Source organism: Myripristis murdjan, chromosome 21 (genome assembly GCF_902150065.1).
Source record: "Myripristis murdjan chromosome 21, fMyrMur1.1, whole genome shotgun sequence".
Taxonomy (NCBI): domain Eukaryota; kingdom Metazoa; phylum Chordata; class Actinopteri; order Holocentriformes; family Holocentridae; genus Myripristis; species Myripristis murdjan.
In genome coordinates this window covers 21,822,106-21,848,123 of record NC_044000.1, presented here as the reverse complement: position 1 = coordinate 21,848,123, position 26,018 = coordinate 21,822,106, and the positions used below count along the sequence as shown (strand labels likewise).

The following is a 26,018-nucleotide window of genomic DNA, read 5'->3' as shown; positions in this document are numbered from 1 at the left end:
GTCCACGAGAAGTTCACCTGAAGGGAAAATGTTGCATAGACATGGAAAGTGCTAGACGGTGTGTGAATGTGTTTTTGTGTGTGTGCGTTTGTGTGTGTGTGTGTATGTATGCATATGCACATTCATGTGTGTCTAAGCCAAGGCATCATGGGGAGTGTGCTCACGGATTAATGATTTGGCAAATAAAAGCAAATGCCAAGTACTTCGTTTCCTCCATTTCTCTCCAGTATAAAAGCCCGCTAATGATCATAATGTAATGTCTAACCTTGTGCTGCTCTATTCGGTGAACTCACACGGCTCCCGGACACATGTCGAAACAAAAACAAAACATGACATCTGCTTATACAACAAAACGCTATATATCTGCATGCCGTGGTGGTGTATTATCACATTTACGTGAATGCAAACAAAAGAGAATAATGTGAATTCTGAATCAGTTATTCTTCAAGGCGCAAAAACGCCAGAGCAACAGTATTTTCTGCAGCGACAGAAGAATAACTCTGGAATATCCACTTTGGAACAGACTGTCCTGCCTCCTGCAGTCTGTTACACACAGTCTGTGGGGCAAACACACACACACACACGCGAGCACATACACACACACACACACACACACACATTCTGAAAGCGTTGCCTGGCTACAGACACACACTGAGCTCTCTTAAGCTAGAAGCTAACATTCTATGCTAACTGTTCCATTCTCCCACAATCTCTCTCTCTCTTGCTCTCACTCTCTGTTTCTCACTCTCTCTCTCTCTCAAACACGCACACACACACACACACACACACACACACATTGACAAACACACACTCGCACACACATAGACATGTACGCACACACACATAAAACCATTTAGCCCTCCTTTCACGGTGGGCAGTGCAGAAATGTCATAATCAGAGAACAACGTTTGCCGGCTGCGTAGTGCTGTCCAGGTTTAGCTCGAATGTGAACCAAACTGCTGAATTGAGTGTGAGGAAGCCAAAGGCATGCGACAAATAACAAAAATCAGAGATATAATGGTCATCTTCTTGATGATATGTCCTCTGCCATGAGCATGAAAAGTATGTCAGTGTTAAGTGAAAAGACAACATTTCTTTGGCTCCCTCCAACTGTTTTTCTTAACAACAGTTTAAACATTCATGAAACAGCTCATATATCCTATTTGCTCTTGGAAAGCCAGGAGGAATAAGAGAGAAATAAGGAGGGGGTGGAGAAGGGACATACCAAAATGCTGGATCGACCTCAATGCTTGTTTTGGGTAGAAAGTAAAGAGAAGTCTGCTATGATGCCGTGGGGAAGAATGCAGCGAGCATGGGATATAAATAAAGACAGACAAGAAAGATGTAACACGATAAAATAAATCAGAGAAGTCTGAGAGGTTGAGGGAAAGAGATATGTGGTGCAGTGGACAGTGACGTTGTGTCAAGGACCTGAACTGACCCAGGGTGGGTATAAAAAGTGCGCAGCCTATGGCAAATGAGCTATTCCTGTAGGATGGTTTAATGGGACAGGGCAAATCTGGCCTGAAGATTCAGAAAGCAGGAGCTGTACCTGTGAAGCCCATGAGAGCTCCTTCTCTGGCCTGCTGTCTTAGCCCCTCCTGATCTTTGTAGTCGATGTAGACCAGGTCAATGGCCTGCAGCCCAAAAGCCTTGGTGGTCACTACCACCTTCTGCCGTGCATAAAGAAGCTCCTTGGCATCCTTAGTCCGACTGGCACCTACAAGGAAATATGAGGAATGTAACGCAAAGTACATACAGTATTATTCAGTTCAGTTCAATTCTTAATTTTCCCACATGGAAAATTTGGCTTGCAGCATGGTGCAACAAAGACAGATACCAAACAAACAATTCATTTCTAAAAGAGAAAAAATGCATTAAACTGCTGATGCAGGATTATGGAGAGTGCAAATTGAGAGCATTTAGTATACACACAAAAACATAATGTTTGTACCTATTGCACCTGGCCCAAGGGAGTCTGCATCTCTGCCCTGAGGGGCTCAAGCTCTTCAACAAAATTGCTATTCCCTTTTGCCAAACTCACTCCGTAAAAGGTCTGAAAGAGAAGACTAGTGTGCACCAATAATCTTAAAGGCTGTCCTCACCATTTTTACTCAGTTGGCTTTTGTTATTGAGCGTTACCATGCTAGAGGACCAAAACAGACCCAATAAAATATTTACCAAAAAAAGTGTCATTAGTTTCTCATGAAGATTGAAAATATTTAGTCTGTAGGACATGTCTGGTGAAGATCTCAGAGAAACAAGTGGATGTGCACAGAAATAAGAAAGGGAGAGAAGGCAGGATTACTTGGGATAGATGTCATGAATCTGAATATAAGGAATGGAAGAGGAGTGAGTATGAAGCCCAGGAAAGGGTTTCATACTTAATCCGGATATGCACCATTATCATTCTCTCTTTGTGAGGGAGAGAATGTAATATTAAACTTACATGGTGAATTCTGGCATTTGGCATATTTTGCAGACCAGAACGTAAAACCTTGGTTGGGCATACACCTGATTTCCCAAGTTCAGTGTTTGTAACTGCTTTAGCAGCAGTTTAAAATAGATCATAGAATGAGTTTGAGGCATATATTTCCACATAAGCAAGACAACAATAAACTGCAAGACTGTACAACAACTTTGGCGTGATGTTCTCCCCCATTCATCCTCCAAGACAGAGAACGACGGTGCAAGCAAAGGGTGGGAATGGAAAACTGTGCAGAGCGGCTGTAGTAATAGGTACCTATACTGGCACAGAAGTCATCAGAGCCAAACACCACGCCGTCATGGTGGAGGCTGGCCTTGGGAGCAAGCCGATGCACCTCCTCACACACCGCCTGGAACACACAAACAGCAGTCTGTCAGAGCCAGAACGAATAAGTGTGCTCAATACAGACAAAAGCAAAACAGATGCAGGGAGAGAGAGAATTGTTTTGAACACCTTGGCAGCATGTTAGCTCCTCTCAGTACATTCATCATGTTTCCCTACAGTTACATTCTGATGCTAACCATTACTTATATTCCTCTACTCCTACTAGAGTTCGACTAATGTGGCTTTTTGAAAGCCAATACATTAATATTTTTGGACTGATGCTGCTGTTAACTGATATTTTGTGCCAAAACAAATCTAAAAATAACTAACTAAATAAATAACTAACTAGCTGGCTAAATAAATAAATAAAGATATTCTCATATTTCTTGTATTTTCTGCTGTCCACGGTGATAAAGCCTCTCATACAGCTACAGGCACTAAAACATCCCATTAAAAGTCTGGCAAATTGACACACATATTGGTCTAATCCCAATTCTTCCTCCAGTTGCTGTTTCACAGAGATTGACACTAATGTAAACTGCACAAGACACGCCACATGTAGACAACTATGCATTTGTGTACACATACACAAAAACACACAAAACACAAAGAGATGTAAAGCGATGTCTGCTCACTGTTGGCCTGCCTGGGACACCTTGCTAAGATGACAGCTAAAGATGAGACGACTGGCAACAATGACTACCGAATGAGGAAGAAAAACACGACTGGAATGTGATTGTCTATGGTGAAGAACATGGAACAATAGGAATGTGTCTCCTGCTTTTGTCAGCTTCCAAATTAATTTCACCACTAGCTGTGACACAGCGATTTTTTTTCCATGCTTGGAACCTGGGGTTCAGTCTGGGCAAAGATACAGGGTGTTCGCAAGAAAGCATACAGAGGTAACCCCCCCCAAACCGCCCCCCCGCAAAACACACACACACACACACACACACACACACACACACACACAGACACGATCACAAGGGGGGAACTGAAAGACAAATCAAAAGAAAGAAGGACAGCATGTTTCTCCCCAAATCCCCAAAACCGTGCCCTTTCCCCCATGTAGCTGAAGGTCGTGCTGCAATATAACCAGAATTTCTTTGATGCTTGCCAAAATATCATTAAAAACTCATCCAATAAGATGATATTAAAACAAGTCTAATTAAACATGTCAGTGCGTCTGGACAGAGAGAGAGAGCGAGAGAGCGAGAGCGAGGGAGAGAGAGAGAGAGAGAGAGAGAGAAACAGGAGACAAAAAAGGCTCAAAATCCTCATTTTGAGAGACTGTCCGAGTGCTTTGAACCCCTTTCTTTTTGGACACGTGGAGCGTTTCACTAGCTGACACAGTCTTTAATCTAAAGTGAACAAGGGACAAACAGCAAAATGTCTTACGCAGGCAGTTTTCGGGTTTGTTTGTAATTTACCTTAAAATTGAGCAGGCCCACAGCGGTTTCCACGAAGGTGACCAGGCGAATGGGCTCTGTCAGCGCCCGTCCTTTCAAGTGGTGCTGAAACCTGTCAACAAACTAAACACAGAGGGACAATCACAGGCACAACTCATTAACTATAGTCGCTGTTCATCTGAATATATAAAAAAAACTCCAAACAATCACAATAAATTCATTTGTTCTCAGTACCCCCCACTACAGATACCCAAACACCACTCAAATATTCCTGTGGCACTGTAGTTCATATATTCTCTGCTGTGTTTACATTTTGGATTATTTCTTAGTCTCATTACCAATTTCAAAACATGCAATATTGTTTTTACAATAGCCCCTGAAAGTAAATGACATATGCTGGTGTATTTCTGCTCATTTTCTATTTCACTCTGTACAGTGTGTGTGGTCAGACACAGACGCCAAGCTTGTTGAAGTCAAAAATGGATTATTATATCTATTCTATGGACAAAAAAAATAAATATATAAATAAAATAAAAATGGGAAACTCAAAGTGAAACACTGGAACTGCTGGTGTCAGAGAGAATTTAAAACTGTGAAAGATGTTCACGATACATGAAATGACAAGACAGAGGTTTAAATCCACTGTGGGGGGAAGACAGAGAGACAGAAAAAAGGAAAATTTAACGTAGAAAAACTCACTTTTGATACAAATCTTGACACCTTTATTACCTGTATGGCTCCGATTTCACTCTTTATTCAGAAACAAATCTGTGAGTGTTCAAATAGTGGGGAGAGGGAGCAGGGAAGAGGAGCGACAAAGCAGGGGGAAATGAAATATTTTACATTATCACCAGGGTTCCCCCTTCATCTGAAGTCTTCTACTCTACCTTCTTTCAGAGACTCCGCACAACTACAGCATGCGCTCCCCCAAGAGAGTGTGTGCACATGTAAATGCACACGTGCACGCATAAGCGCATGCATACACACAATGAAAGGGAGGAAAAAAATGCCAAAAAAGGGGAGAAGAAACAAGATTTGGGATGTCTTTGAGTGTGTTTTACTCCTACATTATTCTGTTTCACGTCCCCCCTCGGTGGCAGGGAACAGGGAGATTGGAGCAACAATCAGAGTGTGATATGACACTTTGCTGTGGCCTTTATTCTGCACGGCTCCTGCTAATATGCGAGCTCACCTAAGAAGGGCTTTAAAACCAAGTTTAGTTCTTTGAAGACCAAAGCATTCCAATTTTTTCCAACAGACCAGTTCACAGCTAGCTCTGGACTGCCAGTGGGGTAGCCCAAATTCCAAAATCTATCATCTGGAAACACACAAAAGCCCCCTCCGTCAGATATTTCCTTTCAAAGCCAGTAGAAAAAAAAAAAGGAGAGGGGGCGAAAAGCTCAGAGTAGAAATGTCTAACTCCATGTCCCCCCTTTCTCTCCTTTTTCTCGCTCTCTCTTTCACACACCAGGAAAAAGACAGATATAAATAACCTCAGGTAAAGCACTGCTATTTTTCTAAATGAAGACCAAAATAACCCCCATGTGCGCACTCACACCACACTTGTTCTCAAACTCAAAGAGTGGGCCTCCATTGAAGGATTTCAAAAAATAGGGGCAATTTTAATCATCTCCCCATTCAATCTCAGTTGGATAAATCATATCTGAGAGATTTGCATAAATACAAACCATCAAAGACTTTTCATCTTCAAAGAGGTTTTCAAGACCCAATAGGCTTTGTACTGTAATCATCTGAGGTCACAACCCTGCAGGAGCAAGGCTGCTATGGCAACATAAAAACTAACGCTGGGGGCTTAGCATAATATCCCCCCTCCTCCCCAAACACAGAAAGGGGGATTGGGATGGGGTGGTGGGGCAGAGAGGGAGAGGGAAAAGAGGGTGTAGATAAACCTATTTCTGTGACAGAAGATACTGCAGAGATATTGGACATTGAGGGGAAACCTACCTGGCAACACACACAATTACCACCACTACATCGGGCCACGCAAATCCGAACAAGGCTGCGGCGATTGGGCTGTTTGAATTCGGCTGAGGGAAAACAAATGACAGCTCGACGCGGCGCCACTGGCTTAAAAAAAAGCCTCTATGGCCGAGGCTCTCTGATTACATGTTTATGTCCCTCTGGTGTATTCTCCAGTTCAACTATAATACACTTTAAGGGCCCGATTCACACCATACAAGAGGCACTGTGGTGCTTGATCATTGTCCCTCTGTTCTGTAGATGCAACCATTAGCCGTCAATGGCACTCAATCTGAGGACCCTTCGAGATGTTATTCACTATTAACAGCAAAAAAAAAAAGAAAAAAAAAGAAAAAAAAAACAGCTCTTCTTGCTGTTCAAGGCCTCGCTACACACAAGCCCTCCGACGATTTCACCACCCGATCATGAGAAGGGAAGGAGGGCGAGATGGAGCTAGAGAAAGGAGGCTATAGTGGGACAAGTTTCAATTAATTTTCTTCAAAAGGGGGCCAGATTAAATGTTTCCGGCCTGCTGAAGTGTTCATTTCACAGAGGGGAAGCGGAGAAAGGGATGAGGGGAGGGGACAGGAGGAGGAGGAGAGGAGGAGCGGGGCCGGGTGCGATTCTTTCGGTCCCAGTGCACACCAAATAGTGTGGTGGGCAAAGAATGCACACGGCTCCGAATCTGTGTGAGAATTGTCCTCGGACAAAGGAGGGAGTTACGCCTGTTATAGCCCAATAAGGCCTGTCAGTCACACAAGGGCTGGGGGAGAGGAGAAAGGCAGAGCTAAAGATTTCAACACAAAGGGAAACAAGTAAGTCCATCTTTTAGCAACAAATCAGTCTGGAGGTTCCAGTGCTAATATCAATAAAAAGGGAGGAAAATAAACAAGAGAGGGATTTACTGCGCTGCCTTACAAGAGTGGAGAAAATCAGACACATGCTTACAACACACAGACACGCAAACGCGCACAAGGACATGCATGTGCATTGAACAAGAGGGACAGAAAGTCGGGCAGACAGACAGAGGAAAATACATGCACATGAAAGGCAGGGAAAGACAGGAACATACATAAACATGAACACACATTCTGGTAAATAAATGCCCCGTTAAGAGCTGCAGACTGACTTGGTGGTTTTCAATGGCACACGTGTGCACCTGCTCATAAACACACACACACACACACACACACACACACACACACACACACACTGAAAGTGGGCAAAAGGCACACAATGACTAAGTCTACATCCACAGGCATCATGTCCTGAGGGGAAATGTACAAATATGAATAAGTGATTTACAGAATAAAAGCTTTCAAATGAACTTAGTAGGCATTTGCCTATTGGTGTAATTGTTTTGGAGCTGTGAACATGCTAGCTAAGCCTCACAATATGCATTAAAGAATCATGGGTTTTAAAGAAAAGATAAAATAATGAAGGCTGAACAAAAATAACGTTTTTGTCAAGTGAAGAAAGGAGGTGAAGGGAGAAATGGCTGAGCGAGGGGAGAGAATATGTGAACACCTGTCAGCAATTATACTTGGAAGAAAGAAAGGGCAGCAGGAAATAGACGTGTTCTAATTAAAACCACTAGTTAAAAACTTCCTGCTTCTGGCCCCAAGACCTTCTGTGAGTGTGAGTGTAAGAGTGTGTGCGTGTGTGTGTGTCTGTGTGTGTAAGTAACACATAGAAGGAAAAAGCCAGACTGGACACCCTCCTTCCAGTCTCTTTTCTCTCGTTCACCCCCTCTCCGTCTGCCCGAGAGAAATTCTCTCCACCTCTTCTCTTTCTTAATCACCTAACATTATTTTGACAATTTGCAATTTGACATCAACAAAATACTCTTTTAACAACTGAATCAACAAAATCACCTGAATCAACAACAAAAAATTTAAATCCATTGCATTTGTCTATGTGGATATGTTTGCAAAAACAGAAAAAAAGACAAGAAGATCAAGAAGAAAAAGAGAGATGGAGGGAAATGAATGCTATCTAAATCTGGGCCTAATCTGATATTTGTTGTTTTTTGCTTTGGCAAAAAGTACTTTTGAATTTCATGCCAATAAAGCACCTTTGAATCGAACTGACAAGGGAAAACAAACACATGATCAGAAAATGAGGTAGATAGTAACCTGGTCCCTCCTGGTAACTGTCCCATATGGAGCTGATCAGAAAGGCCTGCTTTAATGATGTCACTGTCTCCTGACCTGTCGGGAGCTGACATCCGCACAGCGCCCCTTTATAGAGAGCCAGAGGGATGGCCGGACCCATACAAACATGTCTCTTAACTAGGGCACAGGCCACTTAGTGTGGACAAATTGCAAACACTCATTTATAAGGAAAAAATTATAAACAATAATGTTTGGCAATCAGTTTAGAAAAAAAAGACTTCTTGTATTCTTAAATTATCAATAGCTTTTGCAAGAGAGGTGATCAAAGCTTGCAATATCTGACGTCAAATCTGGTATCGGATCTGGTATCGGATATCTGTCATACAGTATTGCCGTGGAAGCCCGGAAAGGAGTCTGTTTGACTTTGTAAAATGTTTGGACAACTGAGAGATATTATAATATTTAAATATGTGCATAAGCAAGTATGTAAGGCCCTTTGAGACACACTTGTGATAAAAGGCTACATGAATAAACTGGACATGACAAAGAAATGCGTATGTTTCATTCATTATGCCTGTGCAGTTGAGTGTTTGTAGTTTGTTTAAATGAGGATTTTTTTTTTTTTTTTTTTTACTGCAGTTACCCACACTGTTAAAAGCAGTCTCCCATTAAGTTCAACAGTGCTAGAAGTCACCATTGTGTTGTAACAGAGAGCTATCAGGCTTCTGAAGCTAATCCGAAGAAATGTCATCTGTTTCTTGAGCTGGAGCCAAGAAAAACACTCTGCCTCTCCCTGGGTCCTGCCACAGGGATCGATTCCCACTTTTACTGGGAAATGGAAAAGTTTGTTATGATTGCTTTGAAGATTCCCGTGGTTTCCTCTTACTTCATGAGCTTGTGTAAGAGTACCACTGTGTTCTTTAAAAGACACAGGGAGGAGAAGGAAAGAAATGTCATGGGTATTTTTAGTCTTGTTTAGTTTTTGCATGTACACAGCTCCCTCGAGGAACTCGTAAGTGTGCCTCTTTTGCAGAACCACTGATAGCTTCATGTAGCCTATTTTTTTTCTTTTGAAAGACTTGGATTTCTAACAAGGACCAAGATCCATGGCCTTACCCACTGCACCTCCTGTGTGTCCTCCACTTTGGGCAGCATGACGGCAGGAGGGAGCACCTCAGCTTGCAGAATGACCTGCAGGTCAGCCTCAGCAAGGCCGCTGGACACTGAGTTAACCCTTACACACTTTTCTGTCCGGCCCAGGTCCAGCTCCCCCAGCATCTTAGAAATGGTTTCCCTGGCCTCCGTCTGCAGCACAAGAGCACAAGACAAAGACAACAATCATCAGAAGTATTAACAGGAACTTGGTAAGATCGTACTTTGTTGTCATGGAAAGAGATACTCATTCACTCAAACTGTACAAAGGTGGGGATGAATTCAAGATTAAGTTACACATGTATGATGCTGAAAGTGATCCAACATATTGTGGCAACAGATAAATACGGGAGTAGGCTACACACTGGCAAAATGCAAATGAGAACGCAAAACTGTTATAAGAGGTTTGAAGCTGTCCGCACTGTTTTATGCATACAAAGTAAGCTGAGATACAAATCAATTCCACTCCACAAAATAACAATGCTCATATACCGGCTGTATTGTTCAAGAAATGACACAATATTCAATTCAATTGGTAGGAGAAAGTGCCTCTATGGAAAAAGTAAATATAAATGATCTCAGCCATTAAGCATGACAATGAATACAGCAGTCATATTGCAAACAAATAATGTGTGTGATTAAAGGGTCTATCAACAGTGCATACATCTCTGAGATAGATTTTTTTTTTAATGAAGATGAAAGAGGAATACCCTACGATCCCTCTTCATGTAACACATGGCAAGAGAGCACAAAATGTCATGCACATAACTGCATTTTCCCATGACTGCAACACATCCATGTGTCCTGCACTGCAACAAAACTGAGCCTGCACATTCAACAGTGCTCTCTCAACGCAAGCATTGTATGAGGAGGGCAGGAAGAGAGACGAGGAGGACAGAAAATCAAAGGAAAGCCTGCAGTCCCAACGCCTATCAGTAACACAGTAGCACACGCTGCTAGATTCAAACCAGATGCTGGGCCAGAGGAACGGAGAGAAAGAGGGACAGAAATTGGGAGAGAAGTCCGGCTAGTGAGAGGAGGAGAAAGGCTCTCTGGGAAAAATGTGTTCCAAGTTAAGCGGCATGAGGAAACGGTAGCTTAAGAGTTGTCAGGTCAGATCAGAGACTGGAGTCTTTGAGTGCTTGTGTATATTTTGTGTGTGTATGTGTGTGTGTGCACATGTGTGAGTAGTGGAGATGCTCTGATTGAGATTGTCTTCTACTAACAACGTTTTCTCTTGAAAGCAAAACAATGTGAAACAGTCACAAATTATTTAATATAGAGTGAATTCAAGAAAGTTTTTCAAAAGTGATTACTCTGAAATGTTTCGAAATTAAAATCCTGCACTGATAGGTAGCAGTGAATGTGACATGTAATGCAATGCAATTACATGGTTGACAGCAACTTGATGATGCAAATGCTTTGCATTTTCTGCTTCACAACATCAGAGTGGAATAACTGAACAAGCTTCAGTGGACCAATCACTACAGTTGTGTGCATATCTGAGTGCAAGAGGGGGAAACTGTAGACAAATATAACATGGAGAGCCCATACATCACTATCTCTTGTAAAAACTAATAGTAAGGTGGAATAGAGTAGACCTTAATTCCCAAGGTCTGATGTGTGACAGCTTGCGGGGACCCCTCAAGGGTCATGGGACAGCTTTGAGACAAAACAGCCCTCACTCTGATCTCCTGGAATGCAGAACAGTACTTGATATTATGAAAACCCCTCCAATATCAATAAAATATGGTATCAAAGTACATATCAAAGATTAGCCTGGATTTAATAGGGGTCATACATGGGCTGCACTTCTGTGTGTCATCTATGTCTCCCTTTTGCTACATTGGATGAGACAAGGGGGATTGTCACACCACATGGAGTGCGCTGTGATCTTTGAGTCTTACTCAAGTTTTTGGAATAACCTCCCTCTCTCTCACAACCCATGATAGACCCATAACTGTACTGCGGTAACTTAAAACGGACGGAGCGATTTACAAAGCCATAACTCACTATTCATAAACCTGCTACATGGTGGATAAAATTCTGTCTGTCCCTCACCAGTCCAGGGGGACTAGAGAAATGGATCTATGAGAACCGCTGGTTGCCTCTAGTGTCGGGAGTCACATTCATCCCTGACCAAGCTAAATAAATAGCAGTCCAACAATGATCAAAAAGCATGGTTTATAACATTCAGAGATCAAATAAAGACAGGAGAGCGTTGAGGGTTGAGTCTCGAGCCCCAACCTCAGCCTGATATACTGCCAGCCTGCATGTATAAAATTCTTTTTATGTAACCAGACGCCCAGTCATCGGCAGGATTGTCTCCTGCACTTTTCTCCTTTTGTGACGGTACTTTTGAAACCATGACGCCAGGACGGTAGGCTGTGGAGATGGCCAGGTCACCGTGTGCTCTACCTTTTATCTTGTTCTCTTTCTCTGCAAAGTGAGAGAGAGATATTCTGCCAGACACCTTGACTCCTATGGGCCCCGCTACTCCAAGCTTGAATAAAGCCCTTTGAAAAGGAGATATTTTACATTAATGGACAGCCGTCCAACAAGTTGCTTCAAAGCTCCCTCCCCAATCACCTGGTGTCCCATGGAGAGCTCGCCCCGACGTCAGCTCCATCTACTCTTTGATTCCCTCCATCATCCTCATCATTAGAGGCTGACACACAGGCAGGCAGGCAGGCGGGCAGGGCCGCCGAACGCATGGACGTTCGAAGGAGCTTTTCAAGTGCAGAGAGTCTGACCTTCCATGAGAGAGAGGGCATCTCCTTAACACACAGCCTGAGTCTCCCCACCCAGGTTCCTACAGAGTGCTGTGTATACGTTACACAGCATGGCCACTGCCTTGTAGACACCACATCAGACTGGAGCATCCAAACTGATGTGGGTACACTCCACAGCGGGACCACCTTCCTCTCCAGCATCAGATCATGGATGTCCAGCCTTGCCGTCATGCAGTTTGACACAAGCAACGTCATACACCGCCTCCAGACTTAGACTCAGTGTGTAGGCTCCGACTAAACCACACGCTCTCTTCCTTCATTCAGTCTCAAATACATCCTAGTAGCCATCATATGGACTAGACAGGAATTTTTGGCAAAAAATGATGCATAAAGTACTGTATTTTAAGGTAAAATGGGTTTAAGGCACAGTATAAAATATGTGGTTTACAACTTAAAACAGAGAAAACATAGCTACAGCACAAATAGTGTAAACAAGAAAACAAGAGCACAATTGAAAAATACAATAATAAAGAAATATTATCGGATTACTATTCAATGTCAGTCTTAATGTCTTAATGTCAGTCTTAACATTTTTTTTTTTTTTTTTTTTACAAAAAGATTTGCCACTTCCTACTCCAAAGTCCTGCACACTGCAGAGATAAAAACATGTATACAGGAGAGGTGGTGTCAATCTTATAGGATGCAGACTGAATAATGAAACTGGAACTTGTGTAAAGAGGCAAGATATTTTTCCCATGGAACAAGATGTGCCCATTAGGAGTTGAATTCGGGTCAGTCAGTCAGCCATCAGTCAGTCAAACACCACCACCTGCCTTTATACTCAGTGATCCTTGCCAGTCTGGTGTTATGCATTATCTGTGTGAGAGAAAAATAGTTCTGGACAGTGGAAACTTTAGTTTCAACTGCACTGAAATACCAAAGCACTTTCTTTTGTGCATATCAAGCATATCAAGGAATATGTTAAGTTTATTCAGAGCTAACAAAATGGTACTTGCTCACCTTGTTTTCAATAATGCTCACTCAACCACTGTTTGCATTATAATGCGTATATGTAACTGTGGTGGCTAATCTATGTGTGACAAAATTATTACTGGTGGCCAACAACATCTTTTGCATATTATGAGTGTGCCCAAAAAGAGCACTCTCACCACATATTGAATGTTTGTTTCAAACATGTTCATGAATGCAGTAGAACCTATGTTTGACAAAACATAATTTGCGGGGAAAGCATGCAAAGCAGTTTTGCTTAGATGCGAGATTGAGGCAGCTAACCCAACTAATGGACTAATGGGCAAATGAAGAGGTGTGATGTGATTATTCTAAGACTGTAGTAACTTCAACCATATAGTTGATGCTGCAGCTCTATGGTACTGACTATGCTACTGACAGCATTTGTTTACTTATAATACTAACATGTAACGTGCTGGTTGAGCCCTCACCCATATGCCATGAGTCTCTCCTGTACCTTTCACACCAAATCACACATTTTCACACCAAATCACACCTGGAACACATAAAACGAAATACACAGACAAAACAATTTTCACTGTGATCATATTTTTCTACCATTTCTACAATAGTTCTACCAGTTTTCTAGCCATTGCACTGTGTTATCAATACTAATTTAAGGATGACATATTGACGTTAACATTCCACATGCAGAGGCTTTAAGTGATTGTTACGGAGCGTGTGCACTCCCACTAAGAGTAGTAAAAAGTATTTTATATACAACGTTAAACCTTCTGTCAGTGATGGTACCTTTAAAGAGTATAGTGTTTTACCTCTTATTCTTAAAGTGTGCATATGTGTGAGTGAGTGTGTATGGTGGTGTGTGTGTGCGGTGGGTCATGACTCACAATGAGCGTAGTTGTTTTTCCTTTTTTTTCCCCTTTTGAGAGCCGGCATTTTGTATCCTGCTGAGCAACTCGCAATGCCATTTAAGCTGCAGACTAGCTCAGGTGAAGGCTGCCTGCCTGAAGTGTGGCTGCGTGTCTGTTTGTCTGTGTGTGTGTTTGTATGTGTGTGTGTCTAAACAGGCTCCCAGTCATCGTGGATGGGTTTTGACAAGTGACACGCGGCACTCCACAAAGCTGGAGCGGGATGAGTGACTAATGCAGGCTATGTTGATAACTGAGACGCAAGAGAGGGAGATTCAGGCCTTCACTCTGTCAGTCGGAGACGCTCTGTGCGATCTGTTATCCTGTCAGGGCAGACAACAAGATAACTAGCAGGAAAGAGAAGGAGAAATTTGTAAGTCATGAAACCCGCTTGTCATAGTTGGTCAAAGCTGGCAGCTAGAAGTGGAAACATAGCTCGCTTATGCACACTAATTAGCCGTAGTCAGAGCTTATTGCAGCATATTTGGTTACAGCTCACAACAGACTGCATTACATGAATAAATGTATATGAAGGATTCACTGCCAAAATGTTGTATAACCATTTTAGAAAAATAGTACCTGAAGTTTACCTTTCAGTATCTCTAAATCACAAAAGATCCAGTCTAAAAAAAAGATGTAACTTATTTCAATTTTTTTTCTCATGAATCAGTTTATAAGATTAAGTGTTTTCCCCCAAAAATGACTGCTATCTTATTTTCACTTTTGGCCTCCATTTCATTTCTTTTTTTTTCTTCCTTCCTTGAAATAAAATATATTTTGAAACATGGTTTCAAATAGGTAGGTCTGTTTGATTTGACTTGCCCTGCCCATTTAAACAAGCTCAAAATTAGTCAGATTCCTTGCAATATGAGAGAAATAAAGCAGCCATTTATTTCCCCCTCATATACCCACATCTGCTGTCTCCTCATCCTTCCTTACTTTCCGTCTCCCCCTTCCCATCCTCTCTTTTCCTCCCGGAGCGACTCTTTGAGCGTTGGTTGCGCTGGGTAGCCCACGTAGCACAGAGCAGTGTGGGCTGCGGCTCTGCCAGTGAAAACACAGGAGTGTAACAGGATAATGAGAGAGGGAGAGAGGACCTCTCTGTTCTCCACGTCTCAGCGTTTTCCGATCCCTCGCTCGGCCTCAATCCTTGCCCTCAACCCTTAGCATCTGGAGCTGCTGCGTGCGTGCGTGCGTATGTTTTCAGAAGATAATCAAAGGGTGGAGAAAACTCAATCAGTTCTATGCATAATCAATAAGAGAGCGAGAGGGAGAGAGAGTAAGAAAGACACGGGCAGTTTTCAAGGAATCCTGTCTATTCCTGAACAACGGTCGCTAATCACGGAACTGTCATCAACTTCTTATGTGACCTGACCACTCGCTTTCCTCTAACTCTATCCCAAAGGAGTCAAATCTGTACATGACACTTGACACTTCACACACACACACACACACAGACACACACACATACACACACAGACGTTGTTCCTGAAAGTTTGGGATGGAAGGTCTTTCTGATCTGGCCAAGACAGGGTCTATTTTCTGGCTGAGCAGCTCAAATCCCCGTTTGTGATTCTTGGCAGCATTACCGGGAGTTTCTCTCAAGTCTACCAGGTCCTCTGAGAGGTCGGGCACACACGCATATAGACACACACACATGCAAACACATACACTAAATACAAATGTTCAATATTCATAATTCATACACTCCCAAGCATTGATTCCCAGGAGTTCCTACTGTCAAGTGTTTAGTCATTTGAATCCACTTATATGAAGAATAGATCTTTCAATGTCCTCTGGAATAACACTGTGTGCATTCAACTGAGGTCATGTATCAGTTGGCAGTTGGCTGCATAATATATGTTAAGTTAAAAATCTCCAGTGTCAGATACAGTTCATGCATAGACCACAGCTGATATCTGGAGGATATTACTACCAGAAACAGGTAATAGACAGTAATAATGTCATGCTCCGTGCAATGTGTGATGTATTCTTCCCTCAGTGGCTCCGCAAACTGCAGCCAGAAAGATCTTCCTCCTGACTGGTGGTTAATAGTGTTACTGGGGAGAAGGAGAAAGGAAAAAAGGAGAAAACAAGAAAGGGAGACGGAAAGATCTCTGCGTCAGTGTGTACATTCACGTGCATTAGTGGTGAAAAATAAGTGCAATGTCACAAATTACACCTAATATATCAATCAGTACCACATAATGCATTTGTGTAACAAACAATCATGCCAGACCTCAAAGCAAAGCCAAACCAACTATCACAGACACCTAAGCCAGCCATAAATACAGCCTCACTTCTCACTTTGAAAAGGTGCTCCTGGTAAAAGGCCAAAATAATCAGTCCCTCCAGGAATTTGTGATTTTGTAATCACTGACAGAAATGCAAATTCAACCAATCCCTGCATTTTGCAAAATTGCAGCAATTTTTCCCCACATGAAATGGTCATTTCAACAGAGTGCTTGCAATTTTGGCAAATCATCACACATTTTTTGCATAAAATGGTTGGCGTCAGCGTTAACAAATTATGTCTACCTCCAGCCTCTTATACAAGAACCAATGATGTGGCACTTCTGAGATGGAGGAGATGAAGAATAATTTAGCTGAGTTTTAATGAGTTCAAACGCAGTTTCACATGTTGGAAGAAGAAGTGGTGGAGGAGGATGAGTGCACATAATTTTGAGTAATTATTTACAATTGTTTACTTTTTATGAGACATGAATTAATTGTAGTTAGCATTAATCCAGGGCATTTAGTTTGCACAGGGACACAAACTCTACCGAATACATACAATAAATGGCCTTTTTAAAAAAAAAAAAAACTACATGGTGTTATAATCACGAAACAGTCAAATATACAGGTTTTATTTAGTGCTCAAAATGTTGTTCGGTTCAAAATATATTTATAAAGATTGGAAATCAAGAACAGGATTTTCTTTTGTTGTAACTTTTTTTTTTCTGTTCAGTAATAACAAGGCACTGCAGCTGCCTCATGTCCTGCCATAACCACCATGATATATTTAACATGTTGTCGTCACATAACATAATGGGTGGCATTAATGAACTCATCTTGAAGCATTAAGGAGTTACAGCACTTCCAAGAAAGTCAGCTTCTCTCATTAACAGGTTAACATATACAGCCAGCATGACACAAGTATTTAAATACGTGTGAGCACTTGATCATGTAGTGCTCTTTACATACTCTACCACACAAAGTAATGAAGTATTTCCAGAAGTGTCTGTGATTTCCAGTATGATTTTGATTACTGCTATTGACTATATATGGAAAAATGTCACTTTTTGGTATTTCTTTTGTACTACTTTAGTATCACATCCTTCCTTGACTTGCGATCTTTACCAATCCTCACAAAAACAAGAACAAACAAACAATCAACAGCTCTCCACAAACTACAATGCAATTGTTGAAAAAAACAAACAAACCACAAAATAAAGCATACTTGGTGGCATTAAACATACAAAATAGTGCAAACTACAGGAGGGACTAGTTTCTGGTTTATACTATGGATCCTAAAAAGGCTACTGAATTGTTTATATGTCATTATTTCCATCTATATATGTATAATTTTTCTGGTTATTTTTACATTGTGTTGTCAACAGAGAATATTTCTACTGACCTATGCTTTCTAATGAACAAACAGTGCATTCACTCATGTATTTCAAACATACAGAGCTTGCCCTGGCCCTGGTAAACACTACCTGGACCTGCAGTGGAGCAGTGACTCCTGTGATCTAATGATAGCCGACGATTTCAAAATTCAGAGGCTTATCGGGAGATGAAGAAAACAGGAAAAGAAAACAACATCGGTCCACTTTCATACTTGAGTGAGATAGGTGCTCCCTGCCGACTGGATGTACACAAGTGTGTGCGGTTGTATGTGTGTGTGCAAGTGCAAGTGTCTGTGAGTATTTGTGTGTATATGCATGTAAGTGCATGTTTGTGTGTGTGTGTGTGTGTTCCTGCATGTGCACATATTTCAGTGCAGTGTCCCTGAGTATGCGTGTATATGCATGTGCGCATTTGTGTTCTACACACCGCGTGTGTTTGTGTGTACTTGCGTGCACGCAGTAGTGTGTGAGAGGTGCTCCCTGCCGCGTCGGCCGCGCCACCATGCCATCTGGAGAGGAAATCGAGTGTGAAGTACAGTATAGTTTGGGACCAGGCTCCGTGGCAGCGGCTCAGCAGTTAGTTCATTAGTTCCAAACTTCCAGGGATTAGGAGAGAATCTCTGCGGCAGGGAGGCAGGGGGGAGTCAGGGAGGATGGAGGGACCCGCCGGGGGGCAGGGGGAGAGACACACACACACACGCCGGGAGGAATGCTAGACCATAGGGCACGCAGAGACAGAGAGAGAACATGAGAGAGATAAACAATCTTAACCCTGAGGACCCTGGAGAGGAGAGGGGAGCGAGAGAGCAAGACGGCGAGCAAGCAAGACAGCAAGGGAGAGAGAAAGAGAGAGGACAGGTGTAGCCGTCAGTTCCGCTCCAGGGTTTCAACCTGCCCTCCCTCCTCCTCCACCCCACTGATCATACAGATATGATGATATGTGTAAGAGTGTTAGAGCAGTCAGCCTTGTCTTCCCTCCCCTCTCTCCTCCTCCCTCTCTCCCCTCCGGGTCCACAGTGACAGTTAGCAAGCTCTCGGCGGCTCCTACCCCTCACTCCACTTGTCATCTGCTTCCCTCCTAAGCAGCCAGCATTACTGCCAAGATGGTGCACAGACATTTTAGGAGTCAGAGTGGCAAGCAATTAAAACAGGCACTCCCGGATTACTTTTTTTTTTTTGGGTGGTGAGAGGGGGGCAGAGTGCCCTTTTTAAGCAGCATACCTCTTTGTCATGAATATCCTGCCCTGTTTTAGGGTGAAGGTGATGGATAATGAAAAGAATACATTAATGAACACATAATAAGAGGGTACTTTGTGAGGGGCAGTGGCCCCATTTGGAGCCTATCCATGCATTTACCTGGTAACTAACCTCACATTTCCCCTGACTCCTTCCTCCCTTCACCAAAACAATGGTTCAGCATGGCATTTAGCTCTCTCTCTCTCTCTCTCTCCCTCTCTCTCTCTCTCTCTCTCTCTCTCTCCCTCTCTCTCTCTCTCTCTCTCTCTCCAGTGGGCACTAGGCATGCATTGCAGAGGCAGTGTACAGGCCTGGCATCGCTTGGCAAGGCGACAGGCCCACTGTGCCGTTGTCATGGTGAACATAATCGCAGCTACAGTGTATACTGTGGCAATTGTCAACACAAACAGACTCCCACCGTAAATGCTAAATCTCCCATTTATTTATAATTCAGTAGGCCCCAGAAGAGATCATGATGTCCTGTCGTAACTGGTGGGTTGGTGGTAATATTAAAATTCTCAAAAATTCTTGACAAGGCAGTTTCTAAGAATATCATAAATGCAGCCAGTGGCAAAGCCAAATTGATTTCAAAACACACAATGTAATATTTATAAAAACCTGTCTTAGTGATATTCATTGGCACCCACACACAAATACACGCACACAGAGAAAGCACTGTTTATCCAATAGGGAAAATATCACCTTAAGGCAAGGTATACACACCAACCCCCATGGATTTCCAATTGCCACAATAGAGAAAGCAGCTGAGAGTGTGGGAAGTGTAGAGAGGGTGCCGGTAGGAAAGGTGCATTTTATTATTGAGTTAATAACTCATTTTTATATTACACAGTACGACCCAACAAACAGATAATGGAACACAGTTTTTGGCATACTGTGTCAGACTCTTTTAAAGCCAACATATGGTGTCAAAAATTGACTGGATTCTGTCTTGACACCATCTACTGTGCCATGCAGTGCAGATCTTGATGTGGGAAGGGGAAAGCAATGGCATTATTAAGCAAGGAATTCTTTAAGTACAATGCTATTTTCAAGGATTTATTATAGGCATTTTGATATGCATTACTCAGGGTGATGTAAGCAGAAGAAGAAATTTTTCCCTCATCAGAGACCTAATGCTGTCCTTTACAGGTACAGCCTGCTAGCTGAAATTAGCTGAGGAGAGACACTCAGAAGTATTTTAATATTGCACAGATATAGAAGAAATAATATTAGGGGTTATACTGGCATATCAAAATTGGAATAAAACAGGACTTTGCAATATATACTCATATAAGTGATATGAGCAGGATGATGCAGGATACTTGGACTAAGATAGAGACATGAACCTGTCACATGCTGACAGCTCAAGAATCCAGAGGCTGAATTCCTCTCAAGCCTGAATGGCTGTTACAATGCTGCATTCCTCTCCACATCTCCTCTGTAAAACATAATAAAGACAGGAGCACTGACATCCACCAACTCTTTCGCAGGGTCACAGTTTTAGCCTGTCAGTCACACAAGCCCTCATCTTATTGTCTTTGCTTTCTACAGGAACAGCCTCGAGCCATATCAATCATCTTTATTATCATGACTTAAAAACCTTTGTTAGTTGACTTTTTACCCGGGCCCCTTCTTTATCCCACTCTCCAATCACAATTTCATGGGCAGTTCGGCAGAGCCAATGGGGAGGCGGTGTGGGCGGGACGAGAATGCTTTTAACCTGCTGCATCTGGTGCTTTCCCGCTGCTCACCCAGTGGGACATGGTCACCTTGTTTTAAAGGACCCTGATAGGGGGGCACCACTGCCTTTATACCAGCATAATAGGGTGAAATGTGCTTGTTTTAAACATCTCACTTAGGTAGTTTTCCTTTCAGTGATTAAGACCTAGCACCTGTCCGAAGGAGGGAGATGGAATTAACATCTTACAGGATCATACAGCTGTGTGTGCATTCTGCTCTGTTTGCATGCTACTGGCTCACCCTGTTCATATGAGGATGACTTTCATTTGTACGTTTGTGCATGTGTGCATGTATTTATTTACCTTTTTGCTGAGGGCTACCCCATCCTCACAGTCCAAGACAGCACAGTCGACATCCAGCGAGGTTAGTTTCCTCAGCTTCCGCTCGTCATTGCCAGGGCAGTACAGGACCGCCCTGCGGGGTATGTAGCGCAGCGAGGGGCCTGCAGTTTGATGGTGACCACGCCATCCTACTGCATACAGCTGCCAGGCTGCAGGCAGGAGCCAGCCGCTCTCCCTGTCAACACACATACATACATAATAAACACACACACACACACACACAAATGCACACACATACATACAAGTGCATTTCTGCAAACCACACAAACACAGGCATACCCAAGTAAAGGTATGATACATGCACACACAGTCTCTCTCTCTCTCTCTCTCGCGCACACACACACACACACATACACACACACACACACACAATGTTTGTGCATACATTTCTTATGTTCATGCAGTATCAATATTGGGCTGTGGGCAATGAATAACTGTTGCTGCATTCATCTTCAGTATCGACAGTGTTTATATTGGATGAATGTTAAGGAACTGACCATTAGTGGAGTGAAAGTCTGGAAACATTTAATTTGGTGAGTTCTGTTTGCCTTTCCGCTGGCCATTGAAGTGGACGAGAGATGCTGACCTGTGCGTTGACACCCTTTGTTGGGAACAAACTCATCCAAACACTGAGGCACTCATATGTTAATGTTTCTTTCACAGTTTAGCATATTCAGTTGAAAATCTAAGCAGGGCAGAAAGTGGAAGAGTGGGGCTGTCGGTGATAGTTGGAGCAATAATGCATGGAAAAATTAAAGTTTGAGAAAATTTGTTTAACTTTACTATTTTGACCAGAACTATTTGTGTGATCGTATAAGTATTATGTATGGTCCAAAGTAGAGGGGTTGTGATATACCGCTATTGATGATAACCGTGATATTAAAAAAAAAAAAAAAAAAAAAAAAAATGAAACACTGATATCATCTTAATAACACACATGTGATTATATTGTGTAAATAATCCAGAGCCTGTTAAAAAAAAATCCATTTCTTTCCAATGTTGTTTTTGTCTCCCAACACCACATACACACACAGGTCATAAAGGTGACTTATACATTCTAATGTTTCCAGTAAGAAAACAAAACACAATGTTCTTCACTCCATCACACCTTGTCTACAATGTTTCTGGTAAAAGCAGTGAATGTAAATGGTTATTGCCAGTAGTATGAATGGAAATTAAGTGTTACTATGCGTACTACATGTGGGCTACTGTATATAATGATGTCTGTATGTCATGATGTCTATAGTTTCCCAGTGAAGGCAAATCATGAAAACTGGTCATGATGTGAGAACATCAAATCTCCCATCCCTGTGTGCACACCCGACTGTGTCAAGTGTTCGCACTGAGGCACAAACATCAACAATTACATAAGCACATACCAGCAAATGGGGACACACACACACACACGCATGCACACACAAACACAAATACACACACACACACACACACACACACACACGCAGGAGCGCACATGCACAGTCACACACCAATAATCACAATCATGGCACACGTCTTAATTATTTGTTCTGTCGATCTGGCTGCAGAAACAATTAGCTCTAATGAATAGCCTAAATGATTAGGATCGGATATATCTAATTACAGTGAGAAACAGCTTCTCCTGCCACCGAGTCTCGCTGGGCTTCAGCAGCCCTTGGAGGGATCTTATTTGTAGATTGTGCTCCTCTTTGCCTGAGGAGGACAAGAGAAAGAAAGGGAGGGGGGGATATGATTCTTCTTGTTAAAAGAGGGGGCTGAATTATTCTCTTTTCTTGTCTTTTGTTCTCTAAAGTAGCTAAAGTCACTTCAATAGCCACTTAATCCTGTCAACTACGCTTCCAAATGCCCTCCAGTCTCAATCAGACCTAATCTGGACCGAGATGATGTGGCTGCAGCAAGCAATTAAAACCAATTCAGGTGGCTGTGGCCTCCAGCACTTTAGTACTTCCAGGTACACAGAGCCTCTGCTGGGCACCTAAATACTCCAGTGTTTGGATTGGGGACAGTAACAATATTTCACAAAAGGTTGGAGGGAGGAATATGCAAAAGGCTCTCCGCCATGTGGATTGGGGACCAGTGAAAAGGGGAGGATCTTGCCGTCACTTCAGGGACAAAAAGCTACAGGGCCCATATTGATGGGGCAGACAAAAAAAAGCAAACAGCAAAATTAGAAAGGAAAATAGTGGGTTGGAGGAGGGAGGCAGGGGCATTGAGTGGTAGGGGGCAAGAGGGGGCTGTTGAGACCCAAATGAAGTCAGTCTATTCAGTGTATACTGCTTAGGGGGGAATGTTAAAAAGCTATTCTGAGTGCCTACTTGAAAGGCAAATAAATTATAATGTAAGTGGGGTACAAGGAGATGGTGGCTGTAATTTAAGAATAGATTTCATTAAAAAAAAGGAGAAAAAATGAAAAGGAAAAGAGGGAATGAAGGTCCCTTGAAGTTGCCTGCAGTCATCAGAGATGTAGTGGGACAAGACCAAAATCAGCTGACACGAAAGTCAGAGGTCGGTAACAGAAACCAATATCAGCAGTTCTCTCCTTTCATTGCACCTTTCTACCTCTTCCTGCTCTCTTTTAGCTCAGCGGGAGTCTCACTTTACAGTAAACTTGTGACTAAAGTGGGTAGAGGGGGAGAAAGGAGGTCAGCTTGGCTTTGTCTTTTGTTTTGTCATCCTGGCACGTAGCTAACCACACAGGGTAAAGGTGTTTTTGTTTTGGCTTGAGCTTCAGTGAATTAGTCGTATTTCTGGAAAAGATTAGGTTTAATACAACACATTTACCATCACTGGCTGCTTACAGTAAATAACTTTTTTTTTTTCTTTACAACCCCTAAAAGGCTGTTGTTTCATACACCAGGCTGTGTGCCCTGCATTTTCCTATGTAAGACTTTGGGCACTGAGCCAGCAAAGTAGCAGGGGCTTGATCAATAGTACTGTATGGAACAGCTGTGCAGTATCATTAACAGGATGCAGCAACTTGGCTCACTAAGCCCCATACATTTCAGGGACATGTAGGTGTTTTTATTGAAGACTAGTGTATGCACTCCATTGTGGTGCTACAGCTGGCTCTTTGAAAACTGCTGCCAATGACCTCAACAGAACCCACTGAGGTCATGTATTAGACGGAAGAGATCATAAAAAACATTTTTTTTGTCTTTTTCATGAAATAGGAATATGAATCATGTGGAAGCTGCGGGACTGTGAAGCCAAACCCGTGCCTCTTAAGGCTGGTCACGTCTTTTGCACCATCATTTGCAAACAAAGCAAACATGCTGTTGGGAAAAAGAGTGTCATGAGAGTTCAGGTTGGGTAATAAAGTGGAAGACAACTGTTGAAGGTTAAGAATAAACATGACATCATCTTCCCAGAAAGAAACACTTGTCTTAGTGTTCAGTGGCCTCGCTAAAAAGTATTAATGGGCTGTGGTGGTTGTAGTGTAATACATTCTTGCTCACAGTGCATGTCAGAATTTGCTTTTTCACTACGTTCATTAGGTAGTGCCAATTCTCTTCACTTCTGACAGCAATTTTCTCACTTATTTCTTATTTATAACCACATAGCCAAGTTATCACAGCTATTTACCTCTTGGACAGGTACTATACAAGTACTTATCAAAATACAAAGGAAATTAAAAGAGTTGAAATCAGCAAGTTTCTGTTTTGGATCCCTATTGTCATCAAAGCAGTATACAGCATTATTCCTATTTTCCCATACTGCTAAAAGCTACCCAACCTGTGAGATACGTAGTTTTTCCTGGCTTCAGCTGATAGTAATGCAAAGCCAGGGTGGAAAAGGAGAGGTTTACTATGAGGGAAATAATATGCAACAATTACCAAGCAATTAAAATGGTGATATTCCATATTTATTGGAACTTTGAGGTAAAAGATCCCACAGACATTAGCCGAACCATTTGCTTTAATTTAACACCTCATTTAATCACATAATCTGCTGGCACAATAGGCAAGCATTTAACAAAGCTTATAGGTAGCGTGTGAGTCTGTTCAACACAATAAAAAAGTGATCTTATCTTGAAATAATTTATTAGATAATATTTGATGTAATTGACGTAATTCTCATCTGGGGTTGTTTTCAGCCAAGAAACCCAAGGAACTTAATAGGCAAAATGGCAGAACTGGTGGCTAATATTAAACAATGCAATATTCCCATAAAAACCCAGAGGAACTGCTTGTAAAGGTAGGCAGCCATAAACATTATGGGTACGTTAGCGTAGTCCTGTAACCAATGGCAATCTAGGATCCGTCATCAAATACACACGGCATCACTGCCATATACTGCATGCAATCTGGATTCCTTTATTTACACCATTCCACATCTGGTGGACATTTTCCTGCCATTAAATCATGATATATATTTTATGCATTTAACAATCCCCAAAGCACTGTACGCACCTACGTTACCAAATTCTTTTCCTCTACTCTCTCTCTCTCTCTCTTTTTTTTTTTTTTTTTTTTTTTTTACATGAAAGGTTATGATAACACAGGGCTGTGTGGCTGCATTAGTGGTTGTAAAGTGGTAGGACCTGGCCACAGTGACTAACTTTACTGGTCTGAGATCAGAGGTAAGTGCGTGTTAGTGGGTTTATATGGTGCTGGATGGGACTGGATCTCATTAGCAGAGAGGCAGCGGCGGGCCTAGTGGCACTGAAAGGGGGGAGGAGGACAAGGGGAGGACAGGAGGGTGGAACGTGTTGAGGGGTTGGTGAGCCGAGAGCCTTCCTGAGTTTTCATTCAGTAGTTTTCCAGTTCCAACTGCACAGTATGCTATCTCAAACTGACTAACAAAAGCTGCTGTCTGATAAGTAATTTTTGTCATTGACCCAATAACACCGCACATAAAAACTTTCAAACTTATTTTCTTCTGTATGGCACCTCTCAACGCCAGCCGAGCAGCATTTTACATACAGATTTGCGTCTGTCTTCCTCCAGCACAAGAGAGCTCCATTGTCTTGGACAAAGCA

At 42.3% G+C, this 26,018-nt stretch overlaps 1 protein-coding gene across 2 annotated transcripts in view; it reads right to left on the bottom strand.

Annotated features, from left to right (window-relative positions):
- clybl (citrate lyase beta like) overlaps positions 1 to 26,018 on the bottom strand; it is a 58,062-nt gene that overhangs the window by 6,384 nt on the left and 25,660 nt on the right. For both annotated transcript variants that reach the window (XR_003930242.1, XM_030080030.1), the window contains exons 2-6: positions 21,005 to 21,218; positions 9,432 to 9,620; positions 4,243 to 4,344; positions 2,744 to 2,837; positions 1,553 to 1,720 (exon numbers count right to left, since the gene is read on the bottom strand). Coding sequence is in view for 1 of the 2 variants with exons in the window: in XM_030080030.1 (XP_029935890.1) it covers positions 1,553 to 1,720; positions 2,744 to 2,837; positions 4,243 to 4,344; positions 9,432 to 9,620; positions 21,005 to 21,218 (767 nt within the window). In the remaining variant the exon portion in view is untranslated. The remainder of the gene's footprint in view (positions 1 to 1,552; positions 1,721 to 2,743; positions 2,838 to 4,242; positions 4,345 to 9,431; positions 9,621 to 21,004; positions 21,219 to 26,018) is intronic.